This window comes from Strix aluco, chromosome 1 (genome assembly GCF_031877795.1).
Source record: "Strix aluco isolate bStrAlu1 chromosome 1, bStrAlu1.hap1, whole genome shotgun sequence".
Taxonomy (NCBI): domain Eukaryota; kingdom Metazoa; phylum Chordata; class Aves; order Strigiformes; family Strigidae; genus Strix; species Strix aluco.
The window spans coordinates 141,288,268-141,305,379 of record NC_133931.1 but is presented as its reverse complement, the minus strand read 5'-3'; the positions used below and the strand labels follow the sequence as shown (position 1 = coordinate 141,305,379).

The 17,112-nt window shown below is 36.6% G+C and overlaps 1 protein-coding gene across 4 annotated transcripts in view; it reads right to left on the bottom strand.

Moving 5' to 3' along the window:
* Nucleotides 1–17,112, bottom strand: part of TAX1BP1 (Tax1 binding protein 1) — a 65,790-nt gene that overhangs the window by 12,403 nt on the left and 36,275 nt on the right. For 2 of the 4 annotated variants that reach the window (XM_074838045.1, XM_074838064.1), the window contains 6 exons: nt 12,680–12,907; nt 11,476–11,622; nt 10,131–10,224; nt 8,662–8,780; nt 7,300–7,425; nt 6,665–6,736 (listed from right to left, as the gene is read on the bottom strand). In XM_074838045.1, the coding sequence (XP_074694146.1) occupies nt 6,665–6,736; nt 7,300–7,425; nt 8,662–8,780; nt 10,131–10,224; nt 11,476–11,622; nt 12,680–12,907 (786 nt within the window). Of the gene's footprint in view, nt 1–6,664; nt 6,737–7,299; nt 7,426–8,661; nt 8,781–10,130; nt 10,225–11,475; nt 11,623–12,679; nt 12,908–16,261; nt 16,448–17,112 lie in introns of all 4 variants that reach the window. The other 2 variants (XM_074838035.1, XM_074838054.1) reach the window with 2 other exon arrangements.

Here is a 17,112-nt window from a genome sequence, read left to right as displayed (position 1 = left end):
GAGTCCTAGCAAAGTTTGAAAATTTTACGAAATAATTAGCTTTATTTTTAAAAATACATCTGCTAATCTTCCAGCTGTCTTTTCATCTTGATCTAGTGCTAAATATACCATACATACCAAAAATAGTCATTGAAGAAAATACAAATAAGACATTTTAAAGAAATTTTTCTCATTTTGTCATCAGTTAATTCAAGTTACATAAACAGAACTGCCACATTTTTCAAGAAATACATGCATCCTTTTTACAATGAAGAATCAGTTAAATAGGTAAATAATGGGTCGATTAACAACAACTAAAGATAATGTCCAGTGAGAATAAGTTTTTAAAAGTTAAAATTAAAAATAATTCTTTTATATCATACCATACCATTCAAGAATGTACTGGTTTAGTATGTGAAGTACATATATGTACATACTTGACATAATTCCCTATGAATTTGTGAGTGGCAGATACTTTAAAAACTTAAGTACATTGCACTGGATCCTTTCTGATATCTAACAGCAGAATATTGACCTCCATGAAGTGTAACTTAACATTAGCTGAGCTCAAGGCTGTCACTTTCAGTAGGAAATGAAGAATGTTAGAACAAACTTTTGGTCAATATCCTTCACATGCAAACACACATACAGGGAAAGAAACCAGAGAATTATAAGCAGTCTCCTGTTCCCTACAATGTAACCTTCTTAGAGTTACCCTTAATTGCATACACAGTCAAGTATTCTTTGCAGACATGTTAGATGTAGCTGTGTTTAAAACTGGAAAAAAATTACTTTGTTCAAGTGCAGAGATACTGTCAAACACATTCACCTAAAACTACACCTACAGAGGCAAAGATCCATTACTTCTCCTTGTTCTCAGCTCCTTTAAAAATCAATTTTTGAATGTGTGATGAAGTATGTCAGACCAGTTGCAACAATTTTGTCCTCATTTGTGATTCTGCTTGGCGATCATGCTCCACTTGTAATTATTAGGGGTTTTTTTAGTTGTTACTACTGTATCAAAATATTTTTATTACCTTTATACCAAGTATAGCAAAAAACTTCCTTATCCTAGTCACTGATAACATAGCTGAAATTTTTGCATATTTCTGCTTTTTGTGAACAGAAGGAAAAAGGGATGTTTGTTTTTTCAATTAATATACAGTATTATCTGCAACGTTGAGAAGTGGTTTGTGGCTTGCAATGACTGAAGACATGAGAACACTTCCGAGCTGCACTGTAAAGCAGACTTAACAACCCAGATGGTACCTTTTTGTTCTTACATTCAAAAAAGACAGACTGTAGTCTATAAAAAAATTACAATCTAAATGTAAATCAAAGGGAGAGGGAGAAAAAAAAGGAGAATAAAAGTAATGAGACGGGTCAACATGTTAAGCAGTGTTTTCTACATCAATAGCACGAAGTTGTCAGTTGCTTAGAGGGCATGAGGAAAGGCTAGTTTGCAGGAGCACCCTGAAGAAAATACTGTTACTCAGTGAAAATCTCTCTCCAAAATGTAACCAAATAGCATGGAAAAATGTGCACAAGTACGCACATTTGAAAACGTAACAGAAAAATGATGAAGCGGGGTCTTACAGATCAGTTCATGATATCTGAATAAGACCACCAAATAAGACAGAATGGTAGGTAAGGAAAGATCTGGAAAGGATCCTGAAACCGTAACACATAACTCCTGATAAATGCAGTGGAGGCTGACGGTCAAAACAACGGGCTAGGAAAATGCTGTGTACCCTACACCACTTTCTGAATGAAAACAAGTGAGAAAAGGTTTCTCCTGTCAAGGCCAGAATGGACTACAGGTGTGACAACTCTGTTGAAATACCAGGCAAGATTTTTAACTTGATGAACAGCTGGAGGAGACCACACTACATATACTTTACATCCACAGGATTTCAGTAAACACTGGGATAATAAAAGTTTAAAAATGGGTCACACTGAAGACAATTTGCTCTATCATTCTGTACTATAACCTAGGTATGGTGGTCATGCCACTAGCAATCATGCAAAGGCCCCTGAATATATATGTAAACTCAACACTAACTGCTAGACTGATAGATTAGATCTCCATCTTTGACAAAATTCAGACAACTGATTCTAGGAAGTAAAACTCAAGGTTGGTATTTTCCATTTATGTTAACAAATAGAAATTAGTGCTATTTTGCATAAACATAACCCAGACCAGGTTACTTATTTCAAATAATATTTATACTACAAGCATCATAAGGAACAAAACTGCACTTGCCTAGTTACAAACGAGTAGATTTTAAATCCACAAGAAGTTGTATTTTCACACACAGATTTTAAAGTTATTACACTTCCTGCGAAAAATAATTTGTCCTCTATGAACTTAATGAGCAAAGTTCTAATTCATCCTTCTTCCTCCTTCTTCATATCCTCACCTACTTTATATATGTATCTTTACAGTTTATCAAGGGTTTGTGTGTAGCTTATTTCCAAAATTCTGTGTTTCTGTCCAAAATATGAAATTGTTGAATTTATTGAGAGGCTTAAATGGCCTGCTTTATTTAATTCTGTTCTTTAAATATTTGTAACAGAAAGACAATTAATTCTTCCAGAAAAGCTCAAACAGAATTCTTCAAAAATAATATACTTCAAATTCTAGGTTCTTTCATATATTATATAAAGATAATAATTATTATAAACTACTAAGGGGATTTTATAACTTACAAACCATTAAAACTCTAAGCCAATATATATGTTAAAAGACAGTAATTAAAGTGACTTAAGTGTGGTCAGTGGATCAGCTGTAATCTATCCAAAGAAGTCCTTCTCATCCCTCCATTTAATAAAATGGGTTAAGGGACAGAAAGCACGTACGCCAAGAATATCCAAAGGAATGTGTCATTTACAATTCAGAACCAAGCAAAAAATTCAGAGATGTAAAAATAAAAATAATCATTAAAAAATAAATTGTTCAGGGAGATATGCTTTCCAATAGTTTTGTTCTTTCTGGTTAGCATTTTCTTCATGTTTAATATTTGCTAACGTAATGTTAACAAAAACCTCAAAGATGGAAGCATGCCTTTTCCTCAAAAGACTTGAAATTGAAACGTAAAACCGAAGACTTCAACTACCAATTTAACTACATGAGAAGTAAAATGTCTCAGTTAAAAGGCACAACTCAAATATATTTTTCTTAAAAACAGGTCAACTTCAGCCCAAACTCTAGAACACAAAAATGCAAAAATCAAGTGGCAATAACTGCTCTGAAAACAAAACATCACTCAAATGAGTAAAGATGGAAATTATTCATTTATTGGTATATACTTACTATCAGGTTTCAGACATAAATGTTTAGACTCCAACAGCAACATCATAAAGTCATTTTCAAACAAGGAAAAAGCACTATCTCCAAATGGTAAGGCAGCTTACAGAAAGTTACCTTTTTTAGAGCACTGGCCATAAACACAGCAGTGTTTATTTTCTTTTAGAAAAACCTTCTAATACAGGACAACACAATTTCTGCCTAACACCCTCCAAGTAAAATATCCTCCTGTAGATAATATATAAAACTATGCTAGCGTTACTTTAGATTTATAGACTAAATTGCATGTATGATTGAAATGGTTAGGGTTAAATGGTTAGGATTACATCTTAAAGTTTTAGTGAGCGTGTAAAATCCAAATAATTCATCTTTACTCAGTAGAAAGCAAGAACAATTAATTATCAGTGAAATTAAGATTTTCCTTTTTAAAATCAATTTCTTCTGCAATATGGAAGCAGTTTAGAATGAGAGGCTGTTGCATTAATACTTTAATTTTAGCATCACATAAGATTAAAACAGAATGTAGATCAAAGTGACTGTAAAAAGGTGCTGTAAAATAGTCTTAGCCAGAAGCTGGATAGCTAGGGTAGACTGATTTTAAAAAAACATATGCTATATAAGTATGTAAATAAAATAGAAACCAGATAATTTTATAGGTTTGAAGAGACAGCAAATGAACATTTTTAGCATGCTATGTTTGGTGACATTTATAAACAAACACCAATAATGGAGTATAAATTGAAAAACTGTTTACTATACTGTGTTTAACCTTTTAAATCATGGTTGCAGGCTAGCAAGGCACTTTGTCGACCAAATTTACAGATACTTACATTACAAAGAAGAATCAAAGTCCCAAGCTTTTATAAGGTCCATACATTGTTATTACAGTTGTTCTTACGTGTGGTGTTTAAAATTACTCCCTCCAGCTAAACTACATTCATCAAAACTCATTTTTTTATTTTGCTTTCTTTTGAATAGAAAAAATGAGAGACATCTACTAAAAATTACATCTTTGGTTAAAAAAAAAATAATTAAATACCAACTACCTGAGAATCTAGAATGTTACAAAACATTTAACTAGCTTAATCTGAAATTAGTTTCATTTCAATTTATCAGTACGCAAATTCTTGTTTTTACTAAAACTACTGGATTTTTTAAGTAAAGTGAACAATCAACTTTTCCACAATATCACGCAATACTAACTGATTGTAATAAAAACATTTTATTATTTCACTTTTCAGTAAAACCTAGCTTTGATTAATTGCTACACAATACCTTAGAGGTACTTCTGACATAAGAACATTAGCATTAATATTTCAGAATGTCTGGTTTAATAGCAATGGCAATGAATTTGATTAGACAGTGAACTCTTGAAAGTAGCAGTCCATTTTCTATCACATACTTAAAAATCAGAGTGCTGTTTGTGTATCCTTTTCTGATAAAGATATTTTTCCAGTTGTAGTTTACCAAAGTCACTACTGTCACATGTCAAGCTGCTCTTATTATTACAAGCAGTCAATAAGAGAACTGCAGATGTCAAAAAGATTTGGTTGTATGCACACATCATGAAAAACGTAGAGATTATACTACTGAAACATCTACATCTCTAGTTATAGGACAATACTGGATAAAAGCAAAAATAGTCCTAACCAGTGATGGAAAAAATAAACTGTCAAGCTAGGTATGTACTATTCATGTTTTATGCCAGGATTCCAAAGGGAATAAGGTTTACTAATTGTGCTGCCTGTCAGCCAGTAACTCCTGAAAGCATCAGGGAGAGAGTCTTGTCTCAAAGTGTTTCACTGATTAAGGATACCAATTAAACTCAGACACCAGAGTGAAAAGAGTAGGCGTATTTTACTGGTGATAACTAAATAATGTAACAGAGTAATACAGAAAACATGCAGTAAGAAAAGGCAGAATAATGCACCTAAAGCAACAAATAGGAAAAATACAGGGTAACGCATCAAATCATTACTACGCAAGAGAGAGAATAGTGATTAAGAAAGATCCATCACCACTTGCATACGTTACCATCATCCAGATCCGCAGTCGCTGGGGAGCCCCGGTTACAGCGAGGATTTGGAGAGCCCTTCCCGGCAAGTGGGAAGTCCTTCATGGTGTGCCCACCCATAGGTGAGGCTTCCAAAGTCGCTGCAAGCAGGTCCAGCCTTATATACTAGAGATTGGCAAGCCAGAATAACTGGCACCTTTGTTTTGAGCGGAAAATTTCTGGTTTTATTCTCCTGTCGGATTCCACCCAAAGCCTGGCCAGGGCTCAGGGGGTGAGACCAAGGGAATTTACAACAGGCCAAATACTTGGGTTCTCAGCCTTGAAGAAGACTGAGAAAGGAAAGTTGGATACATTCTCTCGGCCTTTCATCCTCACTACTGATTATATTCTATCTAAGCTGCATCTTTCACTAGTGAGTTTGCATATTTTGTTAATGACTACATGCTAAGTTAGCAGCTTCAGCTCGGGGCCTGTTGTTCAGGCTTCAGTATTTCAACGCTTTAGCACCTTCTACGTCAGCATAAGTGGGCTGTTATAACTTAGTACAATACCTACTAGCACAATGGTTATCATTTATAAAACATACAGGATTCATCTATAGATCAACCCTGGCTTGGGCCTGTTGTCCAAGCCTTAGCACTTCACAAAGAAATAAGATTCCTGCAAGTTTTGTTAACTGATGCTCCCTTAGAGCACAGAAAGGCTACAGCATGAGCTCCACAAAATCCTTCCTATTTGGCCAAGTAGCACATGCACTAAGCCTCTAGCCACAACGCAGCTGAACCTCTTTCACTAGGAGGTAAGAGTAAAGCAGGAAGGAGGCTGGAAGTTCACTGCAAAATTGTAGAAAAACAGTGATGCTGCTGAGATGAGAAAAGAATATAGGACAAGAACTGGTAGAATTCCTCTGTTCTGTGAACTGTATAGGTAGCTGCAATCTCACATTATTAAATTACAGGGAGTAATCCCTATCTGTAAACAGAAATAATTATTTTAGATCCTGGATGGAATACCATTCTAGACAGGAAGAAAGAAAAAATTTTTGACACTATAACATTTTTGTTAGAATATATGTAGAAAGTATTCTAGAACAGTATTACAGAACAATAAATGACAATATTTTCAAAGGCCAAGTCAGTTTTGGCAAGTTGGTATACTATGGTGTACATTTTTAAAAAAATATATTAGTATTATTAACAGAACTTGTAGTTTAAAATGCTAGTTCATTTTGGCAAAATATCCAAATATGAAAAAGTATGTTTAAAGGTTAAACAAATTCTCGCTTAAAAATAAATTGCAACTCCTCAAACCAAAGAGCATCACAAGTGTTAATTTACAAAATTTAACAGGAATCCTGACAATACCTTCTCACTGGTAAAGAGTTCCAACTGTGATGCCAGTTCCTTTATTCGTCTCTCTTTTTCCGCCAGCTGAACCTATATGAAAAGTTTAAGGTTCCTGTATTAGTGAATAGAAACTATTTCCCTGCATGCTATATTGTGAAAACATAAAGTTCAGTGATTAAGTTCATCTTTCAGATGGAAATAATTTTGTCTACTATAGTTACATGCATCATCTAGTACTACTACAAATCAAAATCAACAACGCTCGGTAAGTTTATCTAATGGATAACAGCAGTGTATTAGCACCCTTTCCTTGCCAGCTTTCAGAGAACAGTTGTGGAATGTTAAAATTCTAAGTTAAAAATGAGGAGTAGTGTCAGTGATACTAACGGCAGGAGGAATACCACCGCCCAGAGACAGTTGAAGTTTTGCAAGCTTCATCTCATTATTTCTGAAGGAATCTGTTGGCATTTCAGTGATTTATTTCATTCACTTCTCTCCAGCTTTTATGTCCCACCACAGAACTGAGAGAACCAAAACCTCCTCCTCCCTATTTTTTCCCCATTAAAACTCTTCATTACTCCAACTATTAGAAATGAGCGACTACGTTAAGAACAGGATACCATTCATTGTCATAAACAAAATCTGTAACTTACTTTATATTGATCCTCCATTGTTGCTAGCTGTAATTTTATACCCTCATTGATTTTCACTTGTTCTTTCCACTTCAGCTCCAGTTTAGCTAGTTCATCAGCATAAACACTGCATTTCATCTTCTCGTCCTAAAGTAGTTTATACCATGGCATGAAAAATTTACAGTTTTAAAAGATCTCCCTTCCTGCCCCCAACAATGACATCACGTAACTCCATGCTTTTAGAACAAGACCATTTACAAATGGCTTCCCCAAGAAATCAAGACTGGTTCAAGACTTTGGAGAGGACAAGAGCACTGAACACTGCATAAATTATGTTCAATACATACTCTACTCTTGCATGAGTTTTCAGCAAGCTGATACTCCTCTTTAGCTTCACAGTTTTGAGTTTCTTTCTATCTAATACTACACTGTAATCATTATTATCCTTTCAAGTGTCTCACTTCAATACAAAACCTTCCCCCATGCAATTTTTACAACCTAAATATCTTTCATCCAGAAGGTCAAAGGCAAAGCTTTCCTCAAGCATCACTATAGAAGAAATAGCCAGCAGAATTTAACACAGGCTCTCCATAGACAGGGCAATGAGAAGAATTACAGGACAGTTGTTACATCCTGGAGAGCACATTAAAATAGAATAATCTCATTGTGATAAGACAAACAAGATGAACAGAGACAAGACAACACCCAGAAAGCATTTCTTAAACAATTCTACAACAGTTAATTTTCATCAGCATGACTGAAGCAATATTCCATCATCATACATACGTCCAAACTGATTAAATGAAAATCATGTTAGGACTGACAGGTATTAATATTTGAAGGAAATTACTACTGTGGCTACAGCACTACTGGTGCTAACTTTTGTCCAGATATAAATGCTTTTATGTATGACTGAGCCCAAGCTAGTAGGCAGCATCCACTTAGATGTCAAAACACTGTAAAAGCCTGGGACAGTCAGATTTGGAGGAATTTACACTTGAACAGCCTATCAGATAAACAGTGCTATACTTGTTCCAGACATCAGCTAGCTTATAGCAACATGTTGTATTTGATTTATAAAAGCAATTACACTTAAAATATAATGCACAAGTATTCAAAACCTTAAACACAGAAGTAGTAGTAGTTTGTTCATTTGTTTTACTGCATCTGGGTTTTTCCTTAGGGGTCCTTGTCTGAACCCTCTAACGCCACAAGTAATTGAAAGCTGACTTAATAAAAATGTGTTTTCTAATGTTAAGACTTCTACCATAATCACAGTGTATCAAACAAGCAAGGCAACTCAGCTGGGTAGGCTTTGTGGTTTTAAGACTTATCACCTATAGCTACTTTCTGTTCAGCTTTCCGAAGCAGCCATTTACTTACTGCCAACATTTGCTTGCATTTCTTATACTTCTCTGTTTTCTCAGCAATTTCTTTATTCATTTCACGTACTTGCTCCTTTACCATGAATTCCGAAACTATGTCAGATGAAATGGGGCTAACTGTGAACATTGAAGAAAAAACAAGAATATTGATTTTTTTTGTTCCATAAAGTAAGTTTGTGTAAGAGAGATGACAGGCCATATTTGACAATGAATCAAGGACAGAGTGTGCCACGTTATCCAAGCAAACAGTCAACTAGAGACAATCAGTATCATGTGGCTAGTGATACAAGATCAGCAGTCATATTGGCATGTCTGTGTCCAGTTCTCTCACACTCTGAAGATGAACATAAATATACACATACATTAAAAAAAAGACAGACATCTCTCCCCTTGGCTCCCAAGAAAGTTAACACCAGAATATATACGTTGGGATATCATACTAGAGGTTTTATTTTTCTGTAAAAACATGAAGTGCCTCAGCAATCTACTTCATCCCATCACATACTATAACTGAACTTGCTGGGATTTTATTTGTTTTAGGAAACACTTGTATTTACTTAAAACAGGAGGAAACTGACAGAAATTGCAACCTATAGTCTCTATAGACAGAAAGAATGTGTGAATTATAAAGGAACGCAAAATTAGTCAGCATTTACTGGCATTTATCAATTTGAGTAACAGAATCACAGAATGGTTTGGGTTGGAAGGGACCTTGAAGATCATCTAGTTCCAGCCCCCCTGCCATGTTCAGGGACACCTTCCACTAGACCAGGTTGCTCAAAGCCCCGTCCAACCTGGCCTTGAACACTGCCAGGGAAGGGGCAGCCACAGCTTCTCTGGGCAACCTGTTCCAGTGTCTCACCACCACAGGGAATTCCTTAGTTTTAACCTATTACATGCTTATGTTCTAGAAGATCAGTTTTGTAAGAACATAACAGTTCATAAGAATTGTAATCTAGTTAAACATTTTCTAATAAACCACTACTGCCTATAAATCATGCAAATAGTCTATAGACTTGACCTTGCCATCACATCATCAGAACTTTTCAGTGGATTTGATTTCACAGTAGAACGCTACAGTGGATAGTCATTACAACACAACTGCAAAATTACCATGCTATTGTACACAGTTTGCAAATTTGGGGAGGATTTTTTTTTTTAATGAATTGTTTACTAGCTTGGCAAAACCAGCTCTGTTAACTATCAAGTAGAAATTCAAGAGTTCAGTCCCACTGACATTAACAAATATCAACGGAACTGTTTTGAAAAAGATACATGAAGTTATTTATGAATGTTACCACTTGCAAGACACAAGATTTTTAGATGAATTTTCACATTTCTAATCATTGCTTCAACTTAAACAGAACAAGTCCACCTACTTTATAGTAGAAATACTATTAGGGACTACTTCACATAGACAACACTTTCAGGCTGATACAAATAGAAAAAAATTAAAGCTGTTGATACCTGGAGATGCAGACAACTTTTTGTCTGTAACAACGGCAGTAGCTGTCTCATTGTTAGATGCATCTGTCAGTTTCTGTTGATGCCCTGCAATTTTCTTTGTGAAAAGAAATGTTTGTTTTGGTATTTAATTAAATGAAAGCCCAAGCACAAAGTAACATATCTTATATTATCATTTCCTCCAAAATTGGATTAGAGACAATTGCTCATTAAAACAGGAGGTAATAATAAATATGCAAACACATTTAATTCTACTAACACGGAAATTGCCTCAGACTATGATTTTTATAATCTTACTTTATAGAGTTTTTTTTCCCTAGAAACAGTAATTCCTAAGCAATTTATTAGAAAAATCTCATTTTCTAGAGAATCACTTACACTTAAATCCATCAACTTAAATCTAATATTCCATTAGAAAATGGAGTCTGCATTACTAATGAGTGCTGGACTTCTGATGTCAAAGTAGTGAAATCTGGTGTTTGTTATCAGATGTACAACATAGCCAAAGATGTGAAAGACTTTTTTAAGGAAAAGCCACAGGCGTTCCGATATGACACCTCATTCACCATTGACCTTCTGGATGAGAAGACAACTTTTTAAAGTAATCTGTGGATCAAAGCAGGTAACAACCCCATTTGTTCTGTGGACAGCAGAAATACTTAAGTTTATTTTTCTTAAGAATTCACATTTGTACATCTTGCCATTGCTCATATACCTTTTCCCCATTTGAGCTCCTCTTTGACTCAGTCACCAATTTTCACAAAATTCAGAAGAACTCTGGCCTCAAATCTGGTTGAAATTTGCTAACAGGTTCAGTTACTAGGCAGCATAAGACTCACATCATCATTGCAAAAGCCTGATGTATTTATGGAACAAAGCTTAGAAGAGTGATAAGAATACAAAATACATATGGAATACAACTATATACTGTGTTGTAGAAACTTTTTCCCCACTTGACATTGAAATCCTGCTCCAAGTTCTCCCTTTCCCCCGCTCTTTGGTTTGGGGTGGGGTTTTTTTGTGATGGTGGTACTGAATAGAGGTAGTAATTATGGATTTTTCCCTGCTTCAGTTTCAAAATTCTTCCTTGAACAACGTTATGCTTAAAGGTTCATCCAAACTCTGTTAGCTTTCTACACACACCAGTTACTATAAATCCTATGCTTGATTTCGACAACTATCTAAATAGAATCACAGAAGTAATTTAGCTTTATGGAAGAAAATGGTAAATAGCCATTGCTTACCACACGTTTTAATCCTTTTTAGAAGAACTGGCTTTTCCAGACGGAAATTAAATAGTTGCTGAAAAGTTACAAAAAGCAAATGCAATTCCTCCCATTTTACTTACTGCCTGTTCTGTAAACTTGTTTACTTGTTTTTGAAGTTTTTGACATTCTTTGAATTTTTCCTTGTAATGGTCAGCAGCCATTTGCAGACGAAGTTTCAGATCTTCAACTTCTCTGCGCAGTTCCTGCTCCACTGTGTTTGAAGTTTCCTTTAAAAAATTGAACACACCAAAAGTCTGAACACGATCCAGAAGGTGTTTTAGCTATCTTACAGATAAGTATAGCCATGTGGCAAAAATGGACAGTCCACAACTGTATTCCATTACACTGTGTTTCTACTGGAAGGGGTTCAGCTGAGCTGATACACAGTATCATTATACACCAGCTAAGCAAACTACATTTACCAACTGGATATATGCAGTATTCGGATACTTTCTGTTAACTTGAGTCATTCAGATGATCTGCTATACTTCTTTCAGGATGCATTTCAAAGATACTGTATATAATTGAAATTCTTAGGAAAAGACGTGATTCTTGAATATTTTAAATATAATAGTTCTTTTGAGGGTTGTACCATTCACTTCGTATTTACTGCACTATTTTAATTACTGTTCAGCTCAATATATTTTTTCAAACTGCTACATTGCTACAGTAAGCCTAGTAGCAAATTAATGTAATACAGTTGCAGTCACAGAAGATCCAGCACAAAGCTCACCTCAGTCAGAATGATGAAACTTATATTAGCTCACTAGGTTTTTATCCAAGATGAAGGAAGTCAAGATAGTTTCCATGACATTAATATTTTTATACTTATAAATACTAAAGCAAATTAACTTTGACCACAAATATTGGAAGGACTCTCAAGAATCAAAAAAGAATCCATCAATGAGGAAAGAACATTATAAAAAAAAAAAAATCTACCAATCAATTTTATCATCTGAATGAATTCTTAATGCTACTGTGGCTCACATAAAAGAATTAAGACAGGAAGAGGATTCAAAATAACATAGATAAATACTGTATTATTCTGTGAAACAATGTGGAGGGGAGTTGTGCTCAGTAGTAGCAGAAACCTTTCTTTACCCACCTTCCAAATCAGCTAACATGCACTTGATTTAAGGTAGTATCTTGAGTACCAAAAGTGAATTTGATAATAATTTATGCTAATCATCCAGAAACTTATTTTATTCCCCAACTTCAGCAAAGCTAGCTCTGACAGATTTTATAAATACAGATAAACGTCAGTACTAAATACTGACAATTTACCTGTTCATTTTTCAAAGTCGTGATTTTTTTAAGTTCAGCTAAAGCATCAGCAAGCTGCTTTTTCAATTTTTCATTTTCCAGACGTGCACTGTGAAGATCTGCCATCGTCTTATCTCGCACATTTACTGCATCGCTCAGCTCTTTTGACATTAGAACAGCTTCTTGTTTGCTAGCCTGAATCTGATCTTCAGCTTTCCGAAGCTGCTCTTTTAAAATACTTGCATCCTCCTAGGAAAGAGAAAAGAGGGAAGAGAATCCATCATTTTTTAATTCCAAGCTTGAATAAATGTTGGTATAGGGATTAGAAACTTTTGAAAGAAAAATCCAAGTTTTCCTGGTGGCTTTAGCAAAACCACAAAATCAAGAAGTTAGTATACAAGTACCATCTTCCCCATTTGCCTCCTTAGCTAACAATAGTGTGCAAACATATTTCACTATGACGTAAAGGCACATTTAAATATTATTATTTTATCCACACTGGATTTTTGTTGTATTTTCAGCTTTAGTTTTAAACATACACCAAAAAAAGTCTTTTTGTTTTCCAGAACATCTTTGTTCTTATCGCCATAGAACTCTTAACTGGCACAAATGGCTACCCAGCTTCAAAACCGAAGTTCATCCCACAGTAGGACACTGCAGGTTAACAACAGAGTAAGAGGTCTTACAATGCCTACAATTGGTTGATGCAAGACACTGTAAAGCAGCTTTGGGACATTCTTCTCACGGCTCCGTTTCCTAAGATCTTGCACAACAAGCTTCTCAGAAGGAACTGAGAACAAAACGTAATGAAGAACAAGCTGCAGCACGCAGCACTAAAGACTCTCAGCACTGCTGCAGCTCCATAGGGCAGTCCAAGGGCCAACTGACTACACTGTGCTACTGGCCTCTCATTCCTCAGAGAAGTCCAGGATCACCAAAAATTAAAAAAACAAACAAAAAAACACCTAACCAACCACCAAAATTCAAAGCTACTATAAGCTACTTGCAGCTTCTGGGCTTTCTGAAGGCATAATCATCTCTCATTCTTGAGTCTAGACATAAATTCAGGTATATCTAGCCCATTATTTCTTAATTTTTGAATAATCACTTAGCATAGCAAGTCCAGAGAAATACTAATACATTTTGTAAACATTTATGAAGATGGATGAATAGGAAATGCCCTAAAGTGCTGTCCGTTAGCTATTTTTACACCACAGTGCATCAGTTACATATTTCAGTAAATATCTTCAGTTTCACACTGTAAGACAAAAATGTTAAATGAACCCACCAGAAACATCACAAGCACTTCAGATTAATTACATAAAATGCTTGTTTGCTTCAATATTGGCACACACACCCCCTACATGTTTTTACTTCAAAGTAAAATACAGTAGTAATTCAGAAACAAAACTGCAGAGCAGTCAAAAGACTAAAACAAGATAAGCTATAACCTAAAGCAAGATAGCACGTCATTTTTGACCTCTTGCTATTTCCATTCTCAACAGCACGACTCCTCTACTTAAATTTTACATTCATAACTCATATTACTTTAACGCCGTTTCTATACTTTTGAGATCTAGACTGCTTTTTCTGTGAGAAGACTGGCAAGACACAAGATGAAGTCACCTGCATAATCTGACTTTTTCATACTGGCCTCCAAGGCTGTGTCTAAATTAACTCTCTGGTTTGGATCAAGAGCACATTTGTGAAGCAAAACTCCCAGTCAATTCCACTATTACCTATCATACTGTAGATCACAGGACAGAACAAGTCTCAGGGCACAGAAATTGCATTCCTTTTGGATGAAACAAAACAGGAAGATGTACCTCAGGAACAAACACTTAATGGGTATTCAGTTGTGGTGGGTTGACTCTGGCTGGACACCAGGTACCCACCAAAGCTGCTCTGTCACTCCTCTCCTCAGCTAGACAGGGTAGAGAAAACATAACGAAAGGCTTGTGGGCCGACAGGGAGAGATCATTCACTACTTGCCACCACGTGCAAAACACACTCAACTTGGGGAAAAAAAAAAATTTTATTTATTACCAGAGTACGCTAATGAGAAATAAAATCAAATCTTAGAAACCCCTTCCCACCATCACTCCCTTCTTCTCAGGCTTAACTTTACTCCTAATTTTCTCCACCTCTCCCCCAGTGGCACATGGGGATGGGGAACGGGGGTTCGGTCAGCTCATTGCACATTGTCTCTGCTGCTCTTTCCTCCTCAGAGGGAGGACTCCTCACACGCTTCCCCTGCTCCCGCGTGGGGTCCCTCCTACAGGAGACAGTCCTCCACAAAATTCTCCAACATGAGTCCTTCCCAGAGCCTGCAGTTCTTCACAAACTGCTCCAGTGTGGGTCCCCCATGGGGTCACAAGTCCTGCCAGCAAACCTGCTTCAGCGTGGGCTCCTGCCTCCATGGGGCCTCAGGTCCTGCCAGGAGCCTGCTCCAGCGTGGGCTTCCCACGGGGTCACAGCCTCCTTTGGGGCTGCTCCAGCGTGGGGTCCTCCCCAGGCTGCAGGTGGAGATCTGCTCCACCGTTACCCTCCACGGGCTGCGGGGCACAGCTGCCTCACCAGGGTCTGCACCACAGGCTGCAGGGGAATCTCTGCTCCAGCGCCTGGAGCGCCTCCTCCCCTTCCTCTTCACTGACACTGGCGTCTGCAGAGTTGTTTCTCTCACATATTCTCACTCCTCTCTCCAGCTGCAGTTGCTGTTGAGTGGAGTTTTCTTCCACCTTCTTAAGTATGTTATCCCAGAGGCGCTACTCGCATCACTGACGGGCTCAGCCTTGGCCAGCGGTGGGTCCGTCTTGGAGCCAGCTCGCACTGGCTCTGCCAGGCACAGGGGAAGCTTCTGGCACCTTCTCACAGAAGCTACCCCTGCAGCCCTCCTGCTACCAAAACCTTGCCACACAAACACAATACATCTATCCATAGCACCACTCTAGAACTAGTCTGAAGTACCCCCACCTGGGCCACAGACAGCATAGACACCAGTTCTTCAGCAATTTCACTCTCCTACTATACCACACTGCTTGCTAACCACAATGCTACCACACTGCATAGCCAAAGTCAACTCCTCCTTAGAAGAGTTTTTGTTGTTGCTTATTGCTAAGTTCTCGATTTAGTCCATTTATATGGCATTGCATCCCTTCTCAGGTTTTACATCACTGTACATTGACAGTACATGCACCTAACAAATCCTTCAGCACACCTTTCGATGTCTCCTCTTTTCTCCTCCATCACCCTCTGCAGTCTCAACACAGCTACATTATTAACTTTTTTCTTTTCCTCAGTCTCCTTCCTTTTTCATGAAGTTAAAAGCAACTCAGAGGAGTGCACCACTTTCACTGAATTCACAAATTACTTTTTTTACAGATAGTTCATCTCACAGTTCAACACATGAGACCTCAACAAGCACAGAATGTGCAAAACTAAACCCAAATTCACTCTTTTGCTCAGTTTCTACATCTCCTGAGAACACCTCTTGCCTCTCAGCCTATACCCTGGGGATACCTTCAACTTCCTTTCTCTTGTCAAACACATATAACCTTAGATATGTTTATTTTAAACCAGGCCAAATGTATTAGCAATGCTTACCTTGTTTGATGAGGAGAGAAAAAAAGCTTTCTTCATATTTTCTTTTTCAGCTATAAATAGCTGTAATCTGCCAACCTCCTCTTTATAATACGATATCATGTTTTCTTTGTTTGCATCCAAATTCTTAAACGTCTGGATTTCTTTTACTAGTTTGGTGTTTTCTATTTCTGTATTCTTCAAGTGTATCTGTAATAATGCTAAAAAATGTCAAACTCTTCTTCCATATTATGAAAACTATTGTTCACCTGTTCATTTAAGTGTTCACTAAATTCTAACTCATCTCTGAGACAAATTAGAACAGGTAAAGAGAAAAATTAAGCATTTGATAATATCCCTGCCCTCCAGCACAAGTTTTTTAGCTGGAATTCTTTCAGCTTGATCATCTAACAGCAGCTCCACTCTACAGCTAGAAGTTAAAGCCCTGATTTCTGTCCACATCACACTGAGCTATTCAGAATTCACTCCTCTTCACAAATTCTAGACAACTAAGGACAAGCAAAAAAGAAATGACTTGAAGAAAACTAAAGAGAAATTAAAACTTCTGGTAGTATCTACTTGCAATCATCTAAGCAAACAGGACTACATCAGCAATATTAATTTCCAAAAAGACAGCAAACTAACAACTCTAGAGCTGTTTTTGAGGTGTCATCAAGTCTATCATATTATGCCTAATAAAGGATAACTGTTGTACTCAAGTGTTGTCCACTCAAAGACTAGAAGATTTGTGTTGTTTATTTGCAAAGGGTTTCCATGCTTGTGAAAGATGTTTTGAGATTTTATGACTTCTGGTGTATATCTAATACTGCCTGCCACACAATGACATTTTCCTATGAACAGAAATAATCTTTTAA